At 35.1% G+C, this 23,152-nt stretch overlaps 6 protein-coding genes across 6 annotated transcripts; 4 read left to right on the top strand and 2 right to left on the bottom strand.

Annotated features, from left to right (window-relative positions):
* The first annotated feature begins 94 nt into the window (after positions 1-94).
* LOC125197448 (major allergen Pru av 1-like) lies at positions 95-1,028 on the top strand. The gene is made up of 2 exons (XM_048096188.1): positions 95-346; positions 589-1,028. The coding sequence occupies exons 1-2, from the start codon at positions 163-165 to the stop codon at positions 885-887; spliced, it is 483 nt and encodes a 160-aa protein (XP_047952145.1). The 5' UTR covers positions 95-162; the 3' UTR covers positions 888-1,028.
* Positions 1,029-2,836: 1,808 nt separating this feature from the next.
* On the top strand, positions 2,837-3,688 carry LOC125193211 (major allergen Pru av 1-like). The gene is made up of 2 exons (XM_048090971.1): positions 2,837-3,113; positions 3,276-3,688. Exons 1-2 carry the CDS (start codon positions 2,930-2,932, stop codon positions 3,572-3,574), a joined length of 483 nt encoding a protein of 160 aa, XP_047946928.1. The 5' UTR covers positions 2,837-2,929; the 3' UTR covers positions 3,575-3,688.
* A 934-nt stretch (positions 3,689-4,622) lies between these two features.
* Positions 4,623-5,413, top strand: LOC125196209 (major strawberry allergen Fra a 1-2-like). Its single transcript, XM_048094632.1, has 2 exons — positions 4,623-4,883; positions 5,006-5,413. The coding sequence occupies exons 1-2, from the start codon at positions 4,700-4,702 to the stop codon at positions 5,302-5,304; spliced, it is 483 nt and encodes a 160-aa protein (XP_047950589.1). The 5' UTR covers positions 4,623-4,699; the 3' UTR covers positions 5,305-5,413.
* A 166-nt stretch (positions 5,414-5,579) lies between these two features.
* LOC125196208 (WD repeat-containing protein 43) lies at positions 5,580-10,234 on the bottom strand. Its single transcript, XM_048094631.1, has 12 exons — positions 9,959-10,234; positions 9,264-9,407; positions 9,032-9,147; positions 8,463-8,617; positions 8,157-8,245; positions 7,470-8,016; positions 7,163-7,267; positions 6,553-6,704; positions 6,389-6,468; positions 6,117-6,222; positions 5,927-6,001; positions 5,580-5,850 (listed from the first exon to the last, which is right to left on the bottom strand). Exons 1-12 carry the CDS (start codon positions 10,046-10,048, stop codon positions 5,707-5,709), a joined length of 1,803 nt encoding a protein of 600 aa, XP_047950588.1. The 5' UTR covers positions 10,049-10,234; the 3' UTR covers positions 5,580-5,706.
* A 5,732-nt stretch (positions 10,235-15,966) lies between these two features.
* Positions 15,967-19,155, top strand: LOC125194157. The gene is made up of 7 exons (XM_048092223.1): positions 15,967-16,466; positions 16,878-17,075; positions 17,169-17,441; positions 17,545-17,647; positions 17,745-17,863; positions 17,976-18,152; positions 18,253-19,155. The coding sequence occupies exons 1-7, from the start codon at positions 16,170-16,172 to the stop codon at positions 19,000-19,002; spliced, it is 1,917 nt and encodes a 638-aa protein (XP_047948180.1). The 5' UTR covers positions 15,967-16,169; the 3' UTR covers positions 19,003-19,155.
* A 369-nt stretch (positions 19,156-19,524) lies between these two features.
* Positions 19,525-22,064, bottom strand: LOC125194159 (probable protein phosphatase 2C 34). Its single transcript, XM_048092224.1, has 6 exons — positions 21,865-22,064; positions 21,324-21,598; positions 20,894-21,202; positions 20,392-20,509; positions 20,082-20,314; positions 19,525-19,849 (listed from the first exon to the last, which is right to left on the bottom strand). The coding sequence occupies exons 2-6, from the start codon at positions 21,564-21,566 to the stop codon at positions 19,652-19,654; spliced, it is 1,101 nt and encodes a 366-aa protein (XP_047948181.1). The 5' UTR covers positions 21,567-21,598; positions 21,865-22,064; the 3' UTR covers positions 19,525-19,651.
* Between the last annotated feature and the right edge of the window lie 1,088 nt (positions 22,065-23,152).

Raw genomic sequence — 23,152 nt, 5'->3', positions numbered from 1 at the left:
CATGCCATCAAAAGATTTAATGGCTGCAAAAATTTGTTGAAACATAATCTATCATATCAAATTGCATATATAAATTCCCATGTCTCAACACAAACTCATTGCATAATCAATTGATCTTCAAGTACATTTCATTAGTAAAAGTGATCAAAAAAATTTCACAATATGTCGACTGTGACATTCACGGAGGAGTTCACAAGCACCGTGGCCGCGCCGCGGCTGTTCAAGGCATTGATCGTTGACGGCGATAACCTAATTCCCAAAATTGCCCCTCAAGCCCTAAAAAATATTGAGATTCTTGAAGGAAATGGAGGCCCCGGAACCATCAAGAAAATCAACTTTGCAGAAGGTCTAATTTCTTGCTTTTCTTTATTATATAATTAGTACATTTTTAGTTTGATCAAGAAATATAAATTAAACTAAGTTTTTGACCAAAAAAGTTTGTCCTTTTATATTAAATTCTATTTCAAATTTTGTCCAAGGCCTATACATTTGAATTTCGCTACAAATTGTTTAACCAGTTCGTTACAATACGTATCAGGTCCTTATTTAACCCAAAAAAACTAAGTTCGGTTTATGTTACACGCACAGGTAGTGAATTTAAGTACATGAAGCACAAAATTGATGTTCTAGACGAGGCAACGATGACCTATTCTTACACATTGATCGAAGGCGATCCATTGATGGACAAGCTCGAAAAGGTTACTTATGAAACGAAGATGGAAGCTAGCGAAGATGGTGGTACCAAGGGCAAAAATGGTAGTACATATTATACGAAACCGGGTGTCGAGATCAAAGAGGAAGAGATCAAGGCTGGAAAAGAGAAAGCAGCTGGTTTGCTTAAGGCTGTGGAGGCCTATCTCTTGGCCAACCCAGAGATTTATGCATGAATTTATGAAGATGAATTTTCAACAAATTAAACTTGGCTATGTATTGTGTTTTGAGTTTGTTTTGCCCAACCTATGTATGTGAATTGGGTGGAAAATAAGATGTTTCGTGGTGATGAAATGGATATGTTTTATTTCGTTTTATATGGTTATTCAAGTACAAGGACCAAGTATCTTATGATAATCTATTTCGATTGAGTACATTAATTTGGAGACTTTTTTAGATAACAATGGTTTCTTTATCTTAAATCAATTAAATAAAAGATGATATTGTTTATAGGATTGAGTTATTATACAACATATATTTATCATATACAATACATTCAGATGAAATACTATGAATTTGGTGTGATTTAAATTGAATTCAAAACATGAAAATTTGGTTACCGGTTGGATATCAACGGTGGTCCACGAATTCATATACTAGTAAAGTGACAAATTCATTGTAAATCTTCATGATTTAAGGGCACCTCCACTGAGATTTATATAGTGTATGATTAACATAAAGATAAAGACATTTGGAAAGGCACGAAGATTAATGTATTAAACCGAATTGAAATTTTAATTAACAAAAATAGTTTCATACCAAGTACGCTATAAAATCGAAACCGACACAATTTAGAAATCAGTTATCAAAATAACCAGTCCTAAGCTAGCTGTTTTCCAGTTAATTACCCCAATTTAACCAAACTAAAATTTAAAACTAACTATATTGGTGTTAGAAGGCCCATGGGCCTTTTGGATAACTCATTAGGCAATATGGTCTGCCAGAAAAAGTAGGTTGTAGTATATGGTTCTATCACTCTTTCTCCCATGTTTTGTTCATAATCGATGTGGGATAAATTCATGTCTCTCTTTTCTGTCAAAATGTACACACAAAGAAAACATTAGAGTGCTTTTGATACTACCCCAACTTTTTGAAAGCCTTGAAAGTCAGTGTGCTGAGAAATAAAATATACTCCCTCCGTTCCGGATAATTCGGGTCACTTTGACCGGGCACGAGTTTTAAGAATTGTAATGAAAAATGAGTTGAAAAAGTTAGTGGAATGTGGGTCCTACCTTTATATATTAGTTTTATAATAAAATGTGAGTAGGAATGAGTTAGTGGAATATGAGGTCCACTACCAAAAATGGTAAAAGTGAAATGAGACAAATTATGTGGGACGTACCGAAATGAAAAACTGGGACGAATTATCCGGGACGGATGGAGTATTGCTTTATTGTTATAAGATTGAACGCATCAAAATGAAAAAGTTTGATTATCGATTAACCAACATTATTCGGTTAACTAGTCAATCGATAACCTACTAACCGAATACTCATCCCTAAAATATTCATGATAAGGGTGTACTTCTCGTAATTAATCTTAAACCCAGATAGCTATTGCCAAAACATTGAAATAATTTGTTGTAAATATCCAACATTGTCACCGGGGGCAAATAACTCTATCTAATAAGTTAGTTAGGTGCATCAAGTGATTGGATATCATGCCATCATGTTCATGCCGACACTTTCCTAATGTAATGGTGGGGGCCTGGGAGGTGCAATTAATTTCATTATTATAAACTCATTTCTAAAAATCTTTCCAACATTTATTATATTTTATTGTACAGGGATCTCACATTTTTATCAATATATTATTTATTTAATATTATTGCTCAAATAATTAGTATGCAAAGAATCCGGAAACTTAATCCCATCACCTCGAGATTTTCCAAGAACATCTTCACATGGTTTCAACATGTTGGCCACCTAGTTTCTTAATCACTTGTTAAGCCACTAACTAAAACTAATATTCTCCAAATCACATTTAAGCAAAAATAAGTGATTTAACTCAAAAAAGGACTTCTACTTCACATGGGAAGGTTCCCTTTGCGCGTTGAATGGGTCAAAAATTGGTTCCCCACTATGAAAGACTACTTATTTTCTTTAAGTCAACTAGAGTCATTTTCATCTTCTTCCTATTCTCTCAAACCCTCACCCATTTGAATCATATTCCCATCTCAATTTTTGTGTGAAAAAACACAGGAGAAGAAAAGAAAAAAATGGGGGTGATCAAAGTGTCACAAACCTTTAGAACAAAAGTGACCCCAAATAGGATGTTCAAGGCCTTGATCCTTGATTCTCACAATCTTGCTCCCCAACTCATGTTTTCATCAATCAAGAACGTTGAAATCCTCGAAGGCACCGGCGGACCGGGAACCATCAAACAAATCAATTTCACAGAAGGTGTGTTTTTCAATATATTACTACTAGAATTATTTCACTTTTTTTATTTCGATTTCGTAACTAAGGAAAGTTTTATGATATTTTCAACTTAATATATTAATAAAAAAAAATTCTGGCTTCACCACTGCGACTGCTGGCTTATTTTGTATTTTTTTTTTGCAGCGAGTCCGTTGAACTACGTGAAGCATAGGATCGATGAGCTCGACGAAGAAAACTTTAGGTGCAAGTACACATTTATTGAAGTGGATGGATTGATGGCTAAGCTTGATCGCATCACACATGAGGTGAAGTTTGAGGCATATGGATTTGGAGGGTGTCGGTGCATGATTACAAGTGAATATTATACAAAGGATAATATGGAGATTAAAGAAGAAGATATTGAGCAAGGCAAAGATAGGGCTGTTGGAATGTATGAAGTTGTGGAAGCTTATCTTTTGGCACACCCTCATGCCTATAATTAATTCTAACATTTTTTTGGAGTATTGTAATTTGTATGTATTTGTTAGTTTACTGTTCACTTTTAACGACGTGTATGGTTATTTTTATCTTTTATGGTTATTTAAATTTTGTGGATTTTTTCTTGATTCAAGCAAAAACACATATATATTGAAATCACTATTGTTTTTTGCCAAGTGATGAATTTCATATGGCATACCAAACGAAAAGGAAATGGGCCGTTTCGTTTTTGGGTTGATTGCACATCTTAATCTAAAATAAATTTGGAAACCATACATACGTCATTTCTAAGCAATGTTCGAACTCCACTTAAAAAAATTGAATCAAAATAAAAAAATAAAAATAAAAACAATAAAATCAACGTATAGTGAAAAAATAAACGCTAATGTTCAAACTTCATTGCTCTATTTTACCATGTCAAATAAAATAAAATACTAATAAATTAATTAATTTGAAAAATAAAACAAAGAAAAGTTGGCTTTTGCAGATTCCGAAATATGATTATTATTTTTGTGATTAATGCAACAAATTTCGTTAATCAAACATATACGCACCCACAATTTTGTGCGTGTAAATATCTCAATCTAAAGCTGTCTAATTAAACCAAAAGAAGAGTCTATCGTTTTACATCTAAAAGATCAAAAATTGAAAAAGGGATTAAATAAAGGAAACCCAACAACCAAGAAAAAAACTCATAACAATCAAGTGGTTCAATTCCCTCTTTTGATTTTAGGTTCACAAGTAAGAATCAAGGGCTCACATATATACTAGTATATCAAAATCATTCAAACTTAAGAAAGTCAAAATTTGGCGTCAACTTAAGTTATCTTAATTCCACGTATATATTCCAAATATTTAGCAGCCGGTGTAGACAAAATGTGACATAAACATCATTATGAATTTTATTTTATTTTTGAAAATTCAAAGGTGTGTAAACAAAGAATTTCCAATCCCCACAACTTTGAAGTCTTTGTATAACTCATGTTCAATATTGATCAAGTGCATTGTTAACAAACTTCACACACCTATAAATATACAACTTATTTCCATATAATTATCACTAATTTTTTCAATATCATATCACATATAGTCATATTATTCCCTCTCGTACTATTCTTGAAATCGCTACTATGAGTGTCACCAAAATTAGTCAAGAATTCGCTAGCCCGGTTGCCCCGGCACGTGCATTTAGGGCATTGATCCTTGAATCCAACACCCTATTGCCAAAACTCCTACCACAATTCATCAAGAGTGTCGAATTATTGCAAGGAGATGGAGGAGTTGGAAGCATCGAGCAAGTAAATTTCACCGAGGGTAAGCATTTTATAAACTTATGTCTCATTGAATTATTAATTGTTTCATGATTTTCATCTTTTTTTTTAATGTGAATATTTTGAAAGTTCAAAAATAAAAATTTTAATTGTTAACTCATGCAGCTAGTCACTTTAAGTACATGAAGAACCGTATCGATGAACTAGACAAGGAAAACTTCGTGTGCAAATACACGATGGTTGAGGGCGATGCATTGGCCGACAAGATCGAATCGATCGCTTACGAGATTAAGTTCGAGAACTCCAATGACGGCGGCTGCATTTGCAAGATGACGAGCGAGTATCAGGCGTTTGGAGGGTACGAGGTGCAGGAGGAAGAGGTGAAGGCCGGGAAAGAGAGTGCCATGGCTATATACAAAGTTATTGAAGCCTATCTCTTGGAAAACCCCAATGCTTTTGCCTAGTTTATTTGTCTAGTATTCAATAATTTGATTGATTATTGTGTGTTTTCACTATATTGATTGATATTGTTTTCAATTTTAATTGTGATTGATAATAAGATTTTTTTTTTAATTTGTGGGTTAAGTTTGAATGCCTAAACCGGTTTTTTGCATTTGTAACGACAATGATTATGAAGATTCTGGGATTGATTTCAATAGTTGGTGATCCATGATGAGGAAATGGATTATAAACTGATATCTCTATAGACTAAAAATCTAATTATAAGAACAAAATGCTGTTATCGCAGAAGTGTTGTCAATAATGATTAAAACAAAACTGTTTAATACTATGAATTGCATAACTGCATAATACAATGGTGACAAAATTAGGGGTTAATCGCTTACCCTTCTCTATTACAAACATGTCTAATCATCACTCTCACTGTCTGTCTCAGAATCATCATCAACTCCATAAACAACTTCATCAACATCTTCATCTTCGCTCTCATCCTCATGCTCATCATCATCACGTTCTGAGACGGGAGTCTTGTTGTCTACAGCCTTGTTAATCTGGTTACAATGCAAAGCTCATTAGCACAGAAACAAGCAGAGGGAAACTCAGTTTACATGAAATCAAAAGATTAACCTGAGCAGACACGAGTTGCAAACGACCGGATAACTGGAGTAAAGAGTTCATTGCTGGTGCTTTGGCGTTGGCAAGCTGAAGATGGAGTATGCATAAAGTGAGTCATAAGCCAAAAAAGGACAATATTAAGTAATTCTAACGTATTGACGATAATGTTCTTGGATATTTTGAGTAATATTCATCAGTTTACCTTGTATAAGGAATCAAGAAATTTTGGTTCCTTAGATTTGATGAAACCACTGTGACACGCCAAAATACAAGATATCCAAGGGAGAACATACTTGCTACTGTGTGATCTGGCAAAAGAATAACTATATTAAGGAGGAGACGAAATATGGATTGAGAAACATATTTTATTCTGCGAAATTTGGGTAATAGTTTGCAAGTGCAGGAGCTAAATTGAATACTATTATCGTAGCAAAGAACATCACATTCGAGTTCCCAGATATTCAGAGATCAGACCTGGATTGCCAAACATCCACCAATCCTTTTAAAAGGTCGAATGCATCACTAGGTTCCAGGGACAAAACAGTAGTCTTCACCTATAGAGTTAGGGACAAATTTATCATCCTATATCCAAATATCTGGAACAGACACAAAGCTTAAAACTTCATCATAAAGAATACCTTTTTCTGTGGTGTACTTGCATCAAGATTGATGCCCTTCAGGTATTTAGAGACCAATGTCGAGCTTAATGCATCATCCGTACTGCTGAGTATCCCTAAAGATCTCAGCTGATCCTCCATGCACAGTGTAACAGTGTCTAATTCATCTTTTTCTGGATTGTACATAGCATGAGTCAGATAATCATTGCGCATCCGCTCCTCTCAATCAATTTACGAAGAGACAAGCATCATGCAGTGTCACTGACTATATTCCAAGATCACAACAGTTGAAGCAAGAAAAGCAGTATGTTGGTCTTTAAAACTTCATAATCACTATGTAATCCTTGTGACAAAATGCCTCAATGACACAAGGCCTACTTGTAAAAAGCAACTTTAATCTTTATTGCTTCATTTGCATGATTCTATTACAGTAATTTGCAATGCAAGATTTGCTCTTTCAGTAGAGAGCACAGAAAACTTATAATTTGCTATGGAAGATTTGCTCTTTGAGTAGAGACTAGGGAGCAAACAGATCTTTTCAAACCATTGACGTGGTTCTTATGAAGAAACAAACAAAGAAAATGAAGCATAAAATAAATAAAAGAAGGGGGGTGAATTTCTCCATGCATACCTTTGACTCCAACAGGTTTGGCTTCACTCTTTCCAGTAACCAAATCAAGCATCTGAGGCACAGGGCCTAATGCGCCCTCTATGTTTGAGCGATCGAGAGCAGTAACTGTTCAACATATATGTATACGTACATAAAAGTTAATACCACATTAAGGATAAGATAGCTACAATAATTAACATCACCATGTTTGATAATAACAAGCAAGCAGATGCACATTTGAATCAAGCTAATGGTAATGGTGATGCCATATAGAGTTTCATAACAACCAAGGATGCATCTTATTGTGTAGAGGGAGCATCTGACTTGCCTTCGTTACGGATGTGCGAAGTTTTTCTAGATTTTTGGGGTTTGCTGGTTGGTAACAGGATACCATTGTGTGAAAAACTTAATTGTAAGTCTGTTCCAGGCTGAACCATAACTTTTTCAAATGTCGGTTTTATAAGCAAACCGTATGCGAGGAATACGTGACCAGATGCAGGCATAGAAATATTCTGTAGCTTTCCAGCAAATACATTGGGAATTCCCCCCCTGTGTTTCTGTAGAACTTCATCATCAGAAGGTACGAATATCTTTGTTGGTTTAGAATTGCGCAATTCATCAATAGTCTTCCCATGCCAAAAATAGCAGACACCAATTTCCGATATAGCCAAAACACATAGACTGGCATCATCTGCATCGCCTGTGTTGACAAACTTGCTGTCCAAGAATACAGCAGGATGTTCCATTGCAAGGACAACAGAACCAGATTTCTTTTTGTTACCATCAATTTCCCAAACTGCAATATATCGTTCTCCTACTGCTGAAGAAAGCACATATTTGCCATCTTCAGAGAAAATCATGCATCTCACAGCTCCCTATTATAAATGGAGAAATATGAATGATCTATGCAACAAGGCTCGAAAAAGTGAAAGAAATTAGCAGCAATTCATATAGAAAAAATTAATTAATAAAGTTAGTTATTGTAGGAACTAAAGAAAGGAAACTATGAGCTCACGGGATGGCCAGAAAATTTCTGCAGCTTTTTGTGGTTTGTAGAATTGAAAATCTTTAACTGAGATGCTGCAGTTGCTATCATTCTCCCATCTGATTAGTGCAGTAGCCAACCAGTAATCAATGAGTAAGGAAAATAACAAATTCTAGCAAAAACTTATACGAAGACTGCAACAGCCATAAAGGAAGGAAAACTGTACACCAGTTTACAGGCTTTGAAATGCAACAACTTATCAGTCGTTTATGTTGACACTTATAAACCAGCTTACGAAAATTGAAACTTTTCTGAAAAAAAGGATGTGGGAAGTACCTGGGGAGATAGCTAACGAAGATATGGCCCTTGAAGCAGCACTGAACTTATTTAACAAGTTCCCTGACATTGCTTCTATCTCACAAACCATTCCATCTGCACCCACCGTGTAAATGTGTGAGCCATGTGCAGGAAATGAAATAGCACTGACACCCCTGCCAATTTTAACAGAGAAGAGCAAATAACTGATTAGCACAAAAACACATGTATTTATGCTTAAATTTCATGGATGTTGAAGATGAAAGCATGACAGAAAGGTCCCCGTAAGGATGTAATTTCAATCATTGCAACCATTACTTCATTTTCCTATGCTAACCCTTATTGATATATAAACATAAAAACAGTCATGTTGTACTAAAGCTAAAAGTACACAAAATTTTAGGGCCAAGTCAGCTTTAATTAAATAATAATAAAAAAAAGAAGAAGATGCAAGTCATCAAGCTAGTGTCAATGTTTGAACAAAATAACAAAGGGCGAACCATCCAATTTCATATCACACTTATCCAGATTTAGTATCCTGCGAAACTCAAATACATCAAAGAATAAAGAAATAGCATTTTGATACTCACCCTGGATGGCAATTGTTAACCCTCCATTTCAACTGACCGGCAGCCACATCCAACGCGAGAACATCCCCACCTCCAGTCCCCAACAACAGCAGGGAACTCCCGAGCTTCCTTTTCTTCTGAACACAGAAGTTCAACATCATTCAATAATCAGTATCATATATAAGCTAGTATGCATTGATAGAAAAGAACTATACAACAAATTATTTTAACAATATATGCTCAAAAACCAAACCTTTTTCTCCAGAGAAAACCACTTCATACATGTATAATCCATGGAAAGGTGCCCTCCCTCCTGATTCCCAAAGACACTCTTCGTCTCTGTCGAATCAAGATCAGCAAATTCAGTCTGCACCTGACTCTTCCCGGTGTCCCATATCTACGAGTTTGACAAACTAAATTATTATCCACATCCAAATCTCCTATCGTACGAATTACTATCCCAGCAAATGAATGCATGTATGAACTATGTAATTGCATCATATTTCATTGTTTTTATTAAAAGTGTAATTCAGTCAAATACTCTCGTGCTCAGGCTTCATTTATTTAGTATAAATCCAAGCCTCGAGCTTTATTTTACAAATAGTTCGAGACTGTGAGCTTATTCGATCCCACTGAGCATTCTAAATTTAGATAGATGTTTCAGCTATTAGGTTCTTTTATCCATTTAATCAGTAAACGAGCTTAAACTGAGTCAAGCTCTGAATAGCTTAGGAGTAAGTTACATCCCTAATTTTGATACAAAGATGAATAAAAAATCTAACAACTCAACAACAAGAGCGCATTGCTACACTGCCTAAAAATCGTTTTTAATAACTAAGCTAATTGCATAGCACAACCTAAATCAAATTAAGGAACACTACAAACAAACAGTAAAAATCATCACATTTTTCAACAATTTATAGCAATTAAAGCATGAAAGAAACGCACCTTCACCCGACCATCACCGAGAGTGATGGCAAACAAGTCCAAATTCGGACTAAATGAAGTTAAAACGTCTCTTATATTTGACGACACCATTTTCTCTTTTTCGAGCTGTTCCTTAGAAAGTAGAATGAAGAAAATCAATCAATGCTGCAACACACCACCGCGAGCCCGGAGAAGCAGAGGGACGGAGAGGCAGGCGGGGAGGTGTCGCGGCGGCGCGGCACGCAGGGCAAGTTTCGCCGGTGCGAGGGAGAGAGAATGGTTTTGGAGGCGCGCTTTCAGTAAGGGTTTTGAGGATTTAATTATTTTAGGCTTTTATATGTCAGTCAATTTATGTTATGTTTTAAAAATTGAGTTCTTTTTCATTTAAGTAAATATTTTTTAACTATATACTCCTATTATATTCAATCTTTTTGACTTTCTATTAATCTTTAATATTCCGTATATTGAAATTATTTGAGGTTTGTATTTATAAATGAATTTATTTATTCATATTTGATATTTAAGTTGTACTAGTCTAATTTCAAAATATATTTATATTTAAATTACTAAAAGTTGTAAACATAGTTAGAATTAAATTGATTTTAATTTCTTCTCGGAAATGACATGGAGTATTACCGTTCAATTCTTACTCTTTCTGTCTCATAAATATAGAGATATTTGAGACGGTACTGGAATTAATGGATATAATGGCAAAATAAGAGAAATATGTAAATGGTGGTTTAAATTATACTATTAGTGTTTAATGATATGGTATAAGTTGTAAATCAATTGATGTATATGGATAATGAGTTGATGAGAACTTTCAATAAATGAAAATGGGCTATTTTATGGGACGAACGGAAAAAAAAAAGTCCTTATTTTGATGGGACGGAGGAAGTATTTCTCTTTTGATGCTTCTCAAAAAATTGAAATATGCATATACATTGTCATGTATTGAATTTAAATTTGGCAAGAGCGAATATATTCATTGTGAAAACTTATATTTTGGTATTCGCTTGATAATCTCAAATTAGTGCAAAAAATCAGTTTAAGTCTTGCATTGCACATGGTTAAACACTAGTATGCTGCAAAATGTAGAGATGATGATGGCATGTAATCGGGAGAAAAAGACAATTAGAAGCGATATCAAACAGAGATATTCTCTTTTCAAATATATATGGAAGAGGCAACGGAGACTCCCTTAAACTTCATTAGTTTCATCCACTACAAAAATCTCGCGATTTCATTTCCGCTATTAAATGACTTAATTCCACTGCTAAATCAGATTAAGAGTGGATAGGGGAGCGGTTATATTGCTAACTCAATACCTAATTGCTAACTACAACTAAATAATACTCCCTTCGTCCCATATTTGGAGTCACCTATTGTTATGACTCGGGTTTTAAGAAAGAGTTGAAGTGTGTAATAAATGAAGTGAGATGATGGAGTGTGTAATAAATGAAGTGAGATGATAGAGTTGGTTGAAGGTGGGTCCCTTTTGACTTTTGATTTTTGTTTTGGTTTATTTTAATGTAGATAATGACATTTTGATGTAATTTTGATGAAGAATGAGGTAAAATTGTATGACCAAATATGAAAAATTCTAAAAGTGACTCTTAAACTGGGACAGACTTTTATGGCAAAAAGTGACTCTTAATCTGGGACGGAGGGAGTAGTCATTAGATATTCAAATTAAGGGCCTAGATCATCAACCACGAAATGTCAATACGATCAACAAAAAACGTCAATAAAACCATAGGATTAATTCCATAAAATATCAATAGGGGTATTAATGTCGATTAACTACATGTTTAGTTATAACTAACTTTTAAAAGAAATCACAAAACGTTAAATTCATATAACATATATTAAATTAAAGATAATTTTATAAGGATTCCAACGATATCATACATGCATATGTTCCGACGTCAAAATTTGAAAAAAAAAATTCAAAATTTTTTCAATTTTTTCGTAAAGCAGAAATGTCAACATACTATATAAAATATGTCAATATAATACATGTAGAATGTCAATATAAGCAATGGGTTAACATTCTTAAAGCATTGTGTTGACATTTTCAAAGCATTGTATTGATATTTCCGAAATACTATATTGACATTTTCATCTAAAACCCTAATTTGACGTTTTTTTTATCTTTTTTGATTTTATTAATAAAAACGAAAATTACACGTGGCAAATTGTAGACCACACGTTTTCTAAAATCCTATGGCCTTAAATTAGTTGTAGTTAGCAATTAAGTGATGAGTTAGCAATTGATCACTCCTCAGAGCGGATAATAGCGGACTAAATAGTTAAAGTAGAGAAATAGTAAAGTAAGAAAGATAATATTATAGATAAGACTTCTTTACATTATTCTCTTTCTTACTTTATTGACTTTACTACTGTGGAATGATGAAGTACTATTAATTTTAGTATGAGTACTACATCTTTGATATATAAATTAATTATTATCTGTCCCTTAAAAATAAACCATATTTCCTATTTTAGGATATCCTTTGAAAACAAGTCAATTCTATTAAAGGAATCTTTTTCAATTTTCATGAGTCTCATTCTCCACTAACAAAACTTCAATCACTTTTTCATTTTATCTCTCTTATTTTACCAAATTTGCAATAAACCTCAGCAGTTTCAAATATTGTCTATATTGTAGAGATGGGGGAGAGTATATCATACTATTAATTTGTGTGGGAGTAGTGCCATTAGAATTGGAAATGAACAGAATCTTTAAATTTAGTGGGAATAAAATGGAGTAAAATCTTGTGGTGAAAATGTTCAATACTTGTGTATAGAATTGTGTATAGAAGGGAGTAAAATCTTGATAAAAGTAGTCAGTTACTTTCATCTCTTGAACCTCTTATACTAACAAAATGTCTGGCTATTGGAAGGATGTCAAGGTCTCACTAAAAGTAATAATGATCATTATACAATAGAGTGAAAGGTAAAGTACTCTTTGTTGAAGTAACAGCCATTTTAGGGACATTTTGTTAAACTTCTAAATTTTCCCGTTGGGAAGAATCATGAAAATACTCCACGAGAACTATAGAGACGAGACACCCATCATTGAAAGCTTAAATAGTTTATTATCATCGCGAGAATTTAAGTATGTGGACAATACTGATCACTATATATGTTGTTAATTCTTGAGAAGTATCAACTCGTGTCTTATTTACTTGTGCAGATGATGTGGTGGGAATCGATAAGGCTTACAAGGCAATGCCATCTTTTTAGCGCGTATTTATGATAGCCCTTGGATGTGATCACATCCAACTCTCAAGCCACGGATGAACAGGACAACGAGGAAGAGCAGCAGCCCAAGAAGAAGGGCGTCTAGAAGCCGAGACAGAAGGAGGTGGAAGTGAAAGAGGCGGGAAGACCGAATTGAAGAGAGCCTCAAAAAGACCTGCCAAATTCAAAGATTATTCCCCTAAGTGGGAGATATCTTTGAATCAATCAATTCTTTATTCATGCATACCTTTGGTATTTCATATTTTTTGTTATTTTATTTTGATCCTCGGGTTTTCTTCCTTGATTCTTTCCCAAATTGACTTTTAGGTCGAATCAAGCAGGGTTGGATCTTATAAATACTAGGATCCTTTAGAGGGGAGTGGATCCCCTGCTGTGGTGGGAACACAGCAGGGGCTGCTGTGCCGTGAAACGCTGCCGTTTTCGTCTCAACTTTTACAGACTTTGGCGTTTTGATTTAGTTACATCATTTATTTACTATTTTTAATTGAGCTTACACTTGGTGATGTTGTGTAGTATATTCAATCAATATTTTATTTGATCATTGCTTTAAGTTAAAATTTGACTACTATTTCCACCGTCCATAGTGATTTTATTTATATAAGTAAGAGTAATGTTTTGTTGAATATTAACTTTTAGTAATTAAAAGTTAATAATTGAAATTATGTTAACTAGTATTAATGTAATATCAATAGATTATTACTAAAAAAACATAATTAGAGCTATTGATTGCAATTTGCAATAGGGAGTTATTAATTTCATGTTTAATTTGTTTTTGAATAAAAATGATCAAAATTTGAACACATTTTGTTTTCAAATTTTGTATTTATTAATTATTTTTCATTGAATTTTGGCCATTTCCATAACTTTTGAAAGTAGAATACTCCCTCCGTCTATAAAAATAGATCACTCTCAGTTGCTACCGATAAGCTATAAGTTTCTAACTATAATTTCAAATAATAATTTACTTATATTACGTTAATTTATTATAATATTAATAGTTTAATAAAATTTAATTGAACATGATGCAAATGAAATTCTGAAATTTATCGTAAGCTCCTACTTAATTTCCATATAAATAAACTCATGATTAATGATTACAGTGAATCAGTATGTGTATTAATTAGTGCGGCTATTAAAGGCTATATGGATTAGAGTAAAGTCCGTAAAAGTTGAGATGAAAACGGCAGCGTTTCACGGTACAGCAGCCCCTGCTGTGTTCCCACCACAGCAGGGGATCCACTCCCCCTTTAGAGAGTCGCATAACTTGACAATTAAGAAATAAAGTATTCTTCTTCTCAAAACCGGAGTTCTTGGAACCCTAATCTCTCATTAACTAGGATTTATCTGCCAGTTTTCATATTTTCGTGTGCTCTATATTTGATAAGGGGTCAGCCCTTATCAATTTAAGTTGCTTCGTGCTGAGGAAGTATACATATGATTGTATGAGGGGTGTTGTAAGAGTAGCATAGTATAGAGTTGTTTATTCATAGGAAATGTCTGATTGCAAACAGTATTGTGTTGTCGAATTTGGATGGAGTACTTTTAGGTTATCTACGTTTGTTTTCTGTTTTGGCAGAGTAAAGAAAGTTCATGATAATTGCCTTGTGTATTCATGAATGGAAAATCCACTTGTAACACATACTATAAACAAAGAAGTGCACTTTGTTGAGTTGATTGTGAAAGTATAACTTACTATTTTAATAGGTGTTTTTTGACATTATCCGTGAGTGTTTATTTATAATTGCACGCGTAAAGTACATAAATTATGGTTGACCTATCAAATTAATTAGTAGTATTTCTTAAATATGGTGGACCATTTACAAATTATGATTTAATGAAATTATGGTGTCCATTTATTTTGGTACATCGCAAAGCCATGGTCCCACTTCTAATACATGCATTAAATTTATTTTTACTATTTATTTTGACTAGTAATTTAACACAAATTCACTTTTCATAAAGACGATATGCATTTTTGGCCACTAATTTGACATTATTTTAATTTGGGATCGTAATAGTCAAATTTCCTTAACAAAATACCACAAAAAGGTATAAATTATCTTATTGGTCAAATTTCCTTAACAAAATACAGATTAATTTCGTAAAGTAATCAAATGACACAGAATTCACCCGCACCGTCAAACACAGGATAACTCCTCCACCACATCCCGCTAAGCGTACGCATATTGCCTTCCTATATCCAACGCAATGCGCACTTAACCTCAAATGACAATACTACCCCCAATAAATTATCCCATCCGTCAAAAATCAAAATTATTTCATGATTTATTAGTTGGAACGTGATGAAACGAAAACCCTAAATATTTTATAAACTCAAAACTATGATCTGAAGTCTGGACCATTGAAAAATGTCAACAGATCACAAAAAAGTATCAACAGGAAAATGTCAACAGAATTTCAATGATAGTCAATGATTGATGTTGTGTTAATATTGTGTTGATACTATGTTGACATTAAAATCTTGAAATTTTATACTGTGTTTGATATTGTATTGAAGCAGTGTTGCAACTGTATCGTGGAATTTTTTTTTGAGTTTATACCTCAGGTGAGTTTGCATTTTATCAATTATCTTTATTACTTATTCACATAGTAAAAGAAATGATACTCATTCAACCCTGCAATTGAATGCAATTAGTAGATTATCAGGCTTAATTACGCGGATCAAATCACAAAGCAACACCAAAAATAATCGGTGTTTAATGGAAGGCTAATTACGTCATTATGCATTTGCGTTAAAGCTTCAGTGATCGACTGTAGATTGTTGAACCCCCTTTCCCCAATTCTTCTCCCTCTTGCAAAATTCAATTAATCGATCAACAGATTATGCGACGAATTATAGCATAATCTCCGAATCTATGTGATTTACATGTTTTGCATAAAGCGCGCAGTGATCAAGGGTGAACAATTACTATTTGGTTGCTGATTTGGTCGGACGGGAGCTCCGATGGCAGCCACGACAATGGCGACGGCGGTGGGGGCGGTGGTGCTGCTGTACTACGTGGTGAGCCGGCGGATTTCGGCGGCAGCTGAAGGGGAGGATTCAGCCGGTGGCGATTGCTCGAAATCGAAGAGCAGATCGGTGAAGAAACGGCTGTCGCGGAGGCCTGCTCAAGCGCCGGCGACTTGGCTGGAGACGATTTATACGATGTCGGAGACGTTGAGGTTTACGTACGCCGAGACGTTGGGGAAATGGCCGATCGCTGACTTGGCTTTCGGGATTAATTATCTCATTCGGAGGCAGGTGAGAGCTGTGAATCTATTTTGGTTGGAAATTGAAGGTTTTCAGCTCGATTATTGATGTTGAGTTGCTGTAAACTGGTGTATTCTAGATAATATGCTGAATTGTGTCTGATATAGATGTTGCGGAATGCTGTGCATAATCAATTTAGTTTTGAGCATTTTTTAGAAATGGTATTGTTTTTGCAGCAATGACCTAGAAAGATGTTTGATCTTAATGTAGTTTTTATGTATTGATCTCAATGTTGCAAATTCAGTGATTTTTGGTGATTGGTACTTTCTCTTGAGACATGTGTTATTGATTTTATAGTGTGTAAAGGCAAATTAGTCAAGCTTTACTTGGAGGAAATTTTGAGTATCTTTCATTGTTGAGAATTGCTTTTGGGAGTTATTGATATATTGGGTGATCTGGCAGGGTAATTTGCAGGTTGCAAGTGTGTATGCGGGCGAAAAGGCTGTGCGGCTGAAGGGGGTTGATATCATTGATCAGTTGTATTATTACTTAAGATTGCTAACCCTTTGTATGTTTTTCTCGAAGAAGCCATTTCCGGTGTTTTTAGAAACTGCTGGATTCACTGAAGCGAATGTCCTTCTTCAGAAGCCCAAAGCAGGGGTATGTGATATTGTTTCTGTGTAGTGTGTATCGGTTGCGGTGTCTGTATCTCAAACATGTTCAAACCTTTGAAGTATATTTTTCTTGTTGCAGATTCTGAAACCGGCCTTCACAATTTTACGTGATGAAAACTCAAAGTGCTTCCTTCTCTTGATCCGTGGCACTCACAGCATTAAAGATACATTGACTGCAGCAACAGGTGCAGTGGTCCCTTTTCACCATTCAGTTTTGGATGATGGTGGTGTCAGTAATCTGGTTTTGGGATATGCACATTGTGGAATGGTTGCTGCTGCTCGATGGATAGCAAAGCTGAGTACTCCTACTTTACTCAAGGCTGTTGAACAAAATCCTGACTATGAGATCAAGGTAGGACTGTAGGAGACATTTTTTCTTCACTCTGTCTTGTGCAATAGTCTTTGTTCAAGTGTGCAATTTCTTTGTGTTCTACGAAGTTTATATTTGATTTCAGATTGTTGGTCATTCACTTGGTGGTGGTACAGCTGCTTTGTTAACGTACATTCTCCGGGAACAAAAAGAATTTTCAGCAGCTACTTGTTTTACTTTTGCCCCAGGCATGTTCTAGTTTAGTTCTCAAATTTGCTCGACAGTGATTGCTAGTAGATTGATCGTGCTATATGATTTATTATTTGTGCATTATCTTTCTTTCAGCTGCCTGCATGACGTGGGAGCTAGCAGAGTCAGGAAAACACTTTATTACCACAATAGTAAATGGTTCTGATCTGGTGCCCACATTTTCAGCCGCGTCTGTTGATGATCTTCGTTCAGAGGTACTGCTGATTATCATATTCTCCGGAAGATATTTGAACATACCATTGTCGTGTTTTACTTCTATTACGTTTGGTTCTTTGCTTTAAGAACTCCCCACCCTTTCTATTTCAGGTGACTGCTTCGTCTTGGATAAATGATCTTCGAGATCAAGTTGAGCGCAACAGAGTTCTGAATGTCATCTATCGGTCTGCCACTGCTCTTGGGTCTCGACTACCTTCAATGTCGAATGCCAGAGCAAGAGTTGTTGGTGCTGGTGCTCTTCTACGACCAGTCTCAAGTGGCACTAAGGTCTGCTGCAAAATCTTGAACCCTTGTCTCATTCATAAAATGACTTCATTTGTGAGAATTTTTTTTGCTAAGAAATCTGCCATTTGACTCATTACCATAGGTTGTGATGAAGCGTGCACAAGTAGTAGCCGAAGCAGTTGTTAAGACCCGTTCTTCAATATCACTATGGGCGTGTATGGGACCCAGGCGACGTGCTGTCTCTTCTCACTCAGATGCTAAAGCGGATGATCTTCCTGAGGCTCCTCTTATAACTGAGACGACATCCGAAACAGTTATAACTGAAGTAATAATAAGCAGCACTGACACGAACAAGGTGGAATACTGTTCCTCTAGTGACAATGGGACCACTGGGCACGATGAGACCGATGAAGAGGAGGAGAAAGTTGTTGATGCATCTACAATTGAGGAGATCTCGGAAGGTGAATTGTGGTATGAGCTGGAGAGAGAGCTTCAGAGGAAGGAGAGCGAGGTACATGCCGAGATACAGGAAGAGGAAGAAGAGGAGGAGGCTGTGGCAGAGGAGATAACCGAAGAGGAGAAGGCATTCTCCAATGAAGTCGAAAGCCATGCAGCCATTTCACCTTCTGATGTCTCTGACAACATCCATTTCTACCCTCCCGGGCGGGTCATGCACATCATCTGTACGCCCTCCACGGGGCCGAGCAGTGAAGAGCATGACGTTGAGGCTGAGGAGAAAGTCGGGTTGTACGAGACGCAGAGAGAATTGTACAGTAAGCTCCGATTGTCGAAGACTATGATAAATGATCATTATATGCCTATGTACAAGAAAATGATGGAACTGTTGATTAAACAGCTAGAAGAGGAGTTAGATTATGATCATGTTTCATGAATAGTTGAAAAATGGAGTAAGGTTATATTGATTAATTGGGTATATAAAATGTCATACATTCCAATTTTCCAGCTTATATTCCCCAGATGAGAGTGAACATGTAGCCCTTATTCAACATTGAAAATCAATAGGAGTATTCAATATTTTTCTGTATGATATATTTTACTATTTAAAAAAAAAATTATACTCCATGTTTGAGCTGTTGAGAAAGATCTCATCTTGGCATGTTACGTTTGAAACCAATGAATAATTTCGAATATGTATTAATTATAATCTCATAAGAAAACATGTGTACTTGAATTGAGAGAAAAACACACTCTCATCATCTGTCACATGTGGTTTGATAAGGGAAAAAAGTCCAAATATTATTTGGAAGATGGAGTGAACTTTTCCCAAAAATGGAATTTTTTAGGCGAACTAAGTTCTAATACTAGTAGAAATAACTAAACCAAAAATAACTTTTTTTTTTGTTGCAACTCTTTCTTTAAGAAATTTATGGATATGACCTTAATAAAACAGAAAGATCAAAATAACTCTTCATAAGCTAGATCAATGAGTGTCCTTGATCTAAAAACATGTATTTACAAATAATTGAGAGAAATCTGCAACCACTGCACGACTATCTAATAGATGCGCCCGTGGCTCCCATTCACGGGGTCGTCTCTTGACCGGAAGAAGCTGAATGATGAAAGAAGAGACAGACGGCAGAAATGTCATCCATCACAGCACATCTTCCCCTGCGTTTCCATGCACAAGCTGCATACTCAACCAGCCTCTTTGCAGATTCATCCCTTTTTGAAGAAGCAACAATCTCCACTGCTTCTTCATTGGAAATCACATCCCACACCTAACAAAATCATTGTTATAATCAAGAAAAATCAATTCTTGATCTCTATAACATAGTTCAAGGATTGTGTCCATATTTAATATTTCAACTTGACATATGATAGAACCTATCAATCCATTTATTTTAAGAACATCGGTCTTTGCCAGTTTAGGCGTCTAAATTTCACGTCTCAAACACACAAAATATCATAGATTTGAAGCATGGAATGATTACTAGTAGCATCTATACATACCCCATCTGTTGCCAAAATAGCAAACTGATCCATGCTGCTAATGCACCTTTGTGTTATCTGTGGCTCAGAGATTAGGCCAAAGTCTTTAATATAGTAGTCACCAAATGCCCTCGATACAGCCAAGCCCGGGCCTCTGACCCCCTGCCCGTTTGGCAGCCAGACCCTATGCACCCCTGGCTCATCCGGGCAGGAGTAAACCATCCCTCCAGACTTCTCTATGCGTTTGCGCTCATCTGTGGCAATGAACACACACATCAAGATCTTGAAACTGCATTATTGTTGAGGAAAGAGGTAGAGATTGAGGGCTAACATGGTAAATTTGGTTTGTGGTCGGTTGTAAGCTGAGTCGCGACCAAATTCCCTTCGTCTGTAGTAGTTGCTAGCACAGCCCGCGAATCGCCCACATTTGCAACTATCATGAGATCACCCTATGGAAAAGAAGGTCAACAGCAATAGCCTTAGATCACATTTTCTTTATGTTTGGAGAAACATACTATTTAGCACTTATTTTCAAGAATCATCTATGTCATCCAATAACTAAATATCCACTCATTTACAACCATGAAAAACCAAGAATTTTTCATGATAATCTTGTAGTAAGAAATGCATAAACACAACAAACTCACTAATATTGGCATTTGTTTTTCTAGAAAATCTAAATGTGACAAAGATCAATATCAATTAATAAGCTAACAATGAAGCCAAGTTTGTAACTTTCATGATAATGACTATGAAATAGGCCTATGAATAACAAATAATGCGCCAATCTCTCCCTGTTGATGGCTAAACATAAAGAGGAAATCGCGGTTTACCTGTCTAACAAGCGCCAAGGAAGTGCAGCCACTGTGGAAAGAGTCGATTGCAGAATGTCGCTCGAGTTCTTGATCAACTGCAGCACAAGCCTTATAGAAAGACTGCTCCCACACGTCAAACTGGATCTGCTTCTTCTCCGACTCCAAGATGCAATCCAAGTCGCCTGCATTGAGCTCAACAGCCTCTTTCCAACTACCGAGAAGCAACGAAGGCAGCATCTCTCTAACAGTTTTCGACACAAAATGGCCCCATGCTCCATGTCCATCAAAGACTCCACAGAAATCCATGTCTTCTTGGCCACCAAACTCCTAAAAACACACAATAGTACTAATCAGAAAGCCAAATCAAATCCATTTCAAGAAAATTTGGGAAAACTTTCAACAGTAGAGTACTAAATTCTATCAATATGCAGACTGATCATTTTCCTACCTCCCACACAATGAAGCAATCTTGATTGATTCCCTTTTTGCCTCGTTTTGAGTAGCTAGAAGCGAAGGTTTCGCTCTTCCTGCCATTTATGGAACCAGAAGAGGTCAGCAGCCGTTCATTCCTCTTTGCTTCCTTTAACAGAACAGCCGCAGCCTCCCTTCCAGTGCTAAGCCTGCTCTTCTTTTCAGTTCTATTTGATATGTTTTTCGATAGTGTGTTGAATATGTTGGATAGCTGCACCATCTTGTAATTAGAAGCAGAAATCAAGCTTCAGTCTGCAAATTCCATTATTTGAAATATGAGTAAAACACATAAAAATTGAATCTTTAATAAAAAGAAAGCTTCAGGGATCGAAATAAGGCATTCCAAGGCGATGAATACTCAAAATTATTGAATCCCAGAAAAATCTTGGTACTAAATTATTTGTCATAACAAACATTTTTGAGCAAAATCTGATCTTTTTTATCTGACAGATTAAAAATACAAGTTTTCATTCACAAATAGATTTAAAAGAAGAAGAAAAAAGCAAAATTAGAGTTACCTTTGTATATATAAGTTGTTGAGATTTAGGAAACTCCACTCTCCGGCAAGGCTCCGGTGAAGGGCCGGCGGTTTGAGCTGAAATATGGAAGAAGAGATGATAATTCAGAAGGGTTAAACTCCATTAAGTAATGTGTGTGTACTAATCATATATATAGTGTATATATATACATTACATATACATGGTTATATGCATGCACACGTTAATTAAACCCCACAAATCTAAGCTTTGTGTAAACTAATAAATTTCATTATCGAAACATAAAAAGTAGGAGTATAATATTTGAGATTATTTCTTTGTATATATATTTGATTTTTCTTGTCTTGTATCACAGGCATAAAAGTTGAATCTTTTACGTCTCTATTTAGCTAAGCCAAAAGAAATAAATCATTTCTAATTGATCGTTTATAAATTTAACAAGTTATGTATTACTTTATAATTAATTTATCGAATATATTTTTAGAGAGATAAATATGCATTCAATATGTTTGAATGATATTAGGTCATAAATTAAAATATAGTTAGACCGCCAACAAAATTAATAACACCAAAAACAAAATTCCGGTCATATCTATGAATTTTCTCAATAATGCTACACCGATAGAATTGAGAAAACTATTCAATGACTCATAAAGTAATGCATTTATTTGTACTATTAGCTAAGGTCGACGTAGAAATTTACTATTAAATTCGCACTGTTGATAATTGACTAATAAGTTAATCAATTAATTATTGTGATTAAAATAATGCAAACCGCAGTAGATCAACAGGGGAATAGATTAAGATATCAAGTTAATTATGGCCAACCATTTGTCCCTACGTATCATTGGAGACTAATTATAAATTAATTATTAAATGATAGATAGCACTGTATGAAATATTATATAACGGCGGTAATAAAATAAATGAAATTGGTGGCTCACAATTAAAAGTCGGTAATAAATTATGCATTCTGCAGTTGTTAATCTTATCACAAGAAAAAAATTAATTTAGTATGTGAAAAGTTTGTCTTAACAACATAGAAGCAAACAAACAATAAAGAAATATGGTTAAGACTTTTCTTTTTCTTAGTATATAGAATTAGTTGGGTTGTTAATACTTAATCGTGATCAATCACACTAATAAATGGACATTAATTATGATTATGTAGGGTTAGCACATCTAATCTAGTGAATTGTGACATCATACTACCTAATCTATACACAAAGCATAGATTTAAAGGTGTCTTATATCCTTAGTGATGGACCATAGAATTTAAGTAAAGTGTTCATTTTGTGTTAGATTTTCT

The sequence above is a fragment of the Salvia hispanica genome, chromosome 6 (assembly GCF_023119035.1).
Source record: "Salvia hispanica cultivar TCC Black 2014 chromosome 6, UniMelb_Shisp_WGS_1.0, whole genome shotgun sequence".
Lineage (NCBI taxonomy): Eukaryota > Viridiplantae > Streptophyta > Magnoliopsida > Lamiales > Lamiaceae > Salvia > Salvia hispanica.
The sequence above is the reverse complement of the archived record's forward strand: the minus strand, read 5'-3'. Positions and strand labels throughout refer to the sequence as shown.

Coding starts and splice junctions, on each gene's coding strand:
- LOC125197448 (XM_048096188.1), top strand. CDS start 163: ATGTCGACTGTGACATTCACGGAGGAGTTCACAAGCACCGTGGCCGCG. Junction 347..588: donor GAAAATCAACTTTGCAGAAG/GTCTAATTTCTT, acceptor TTACACGCACAG/GTAGTGAATTTAAGTACATG.
- LOC125193211 (XM_048090971.1), top strand. CDS start 2,930: ATGGGGGTGATCAAAGTGTCACAAACCTTTAGAACAAAAGTGACCCCA. Junction 3,114..3,275: donor ACAAATCAATTTCACAGAAG/GTGTGTTTTTCA, acceptor TTTTTTTTGCAG/CGAGTCCGTTGAACTACGTG.
- LOC125196209 (XM_048094632.1), top strand. CDS start 4,700: ATGAGTGTCACCAAAATTAGTCAAGAATTCGCTAGCCCGGTTGCCCCG. Junction 4,884..5,005: donor GCAAGTAAATTTCACCGAGG/GTAAGCATTTTA, acceptor TAACTCATGCAG/CTAGTCACTTTAAGTACATG.
- LOC125196208 (XM_048094631.1), bottom strand. CDS start 10,048: ATGGTGTCGTCAAATATAAGAGACGTTTTAACTTCATTTAGTCCGAAT. Junction 8,246..8,462: donor TTCGTTAGCTATCTCCCCAG/GTACTTCCCACA, acceptor TGCACTAATCAG/ATGGGAGAATGATAGCAACT. Junction 6,223..6,388: donor GTGGATGTTTGGCAATCCAG/GTCTGATCTCTG, acceptor TTCTTTTGCCAG/ATCACACAGTAGCAAGTATG.
- LOC125194157 (XM_048092223.1), top strand. CDS start 16,170: ATGGCAGCCACGACAATGGCGACGGCGGTGGGGGCGGTGGTGCTGCTG. Junction 16,467..16,877: donor ATTATCTCATTCGGAGGCAG/GTGAGAGCTGTG, acceptor GTGATCTGGCAG/GGTAATTTGCAGGTTGCAAG. Junction 17,076..17,168: donor TTCAGAAGCCCAAAGCAGGG/GTATGTGATATT, acceptor TTCTTGTTGCAG/ATTCTGAAACCGGCCTTCAC.
- LOC125194159 (XM_048092224.1), bottom strand. CDS start 21,566: ATGGTGCAGCTATCCAACATATTCAACACACTATCGAAAAACATATCA. Junction 21,203..21,323: donor ATTGCTTCATTGTGTGGGAG/GTAGGAAAATGA, acceptor GTGTGTTTTTAG/GAGTTTGGTGGCCAAGAAGA. Junction 20,510..20,893: donor CCTTGGCGCTTGTTAGACAG/GTAAACCGCGAT, acceptor TCTTTTCCATAG/GGTGATCTCATGATAGTTGC.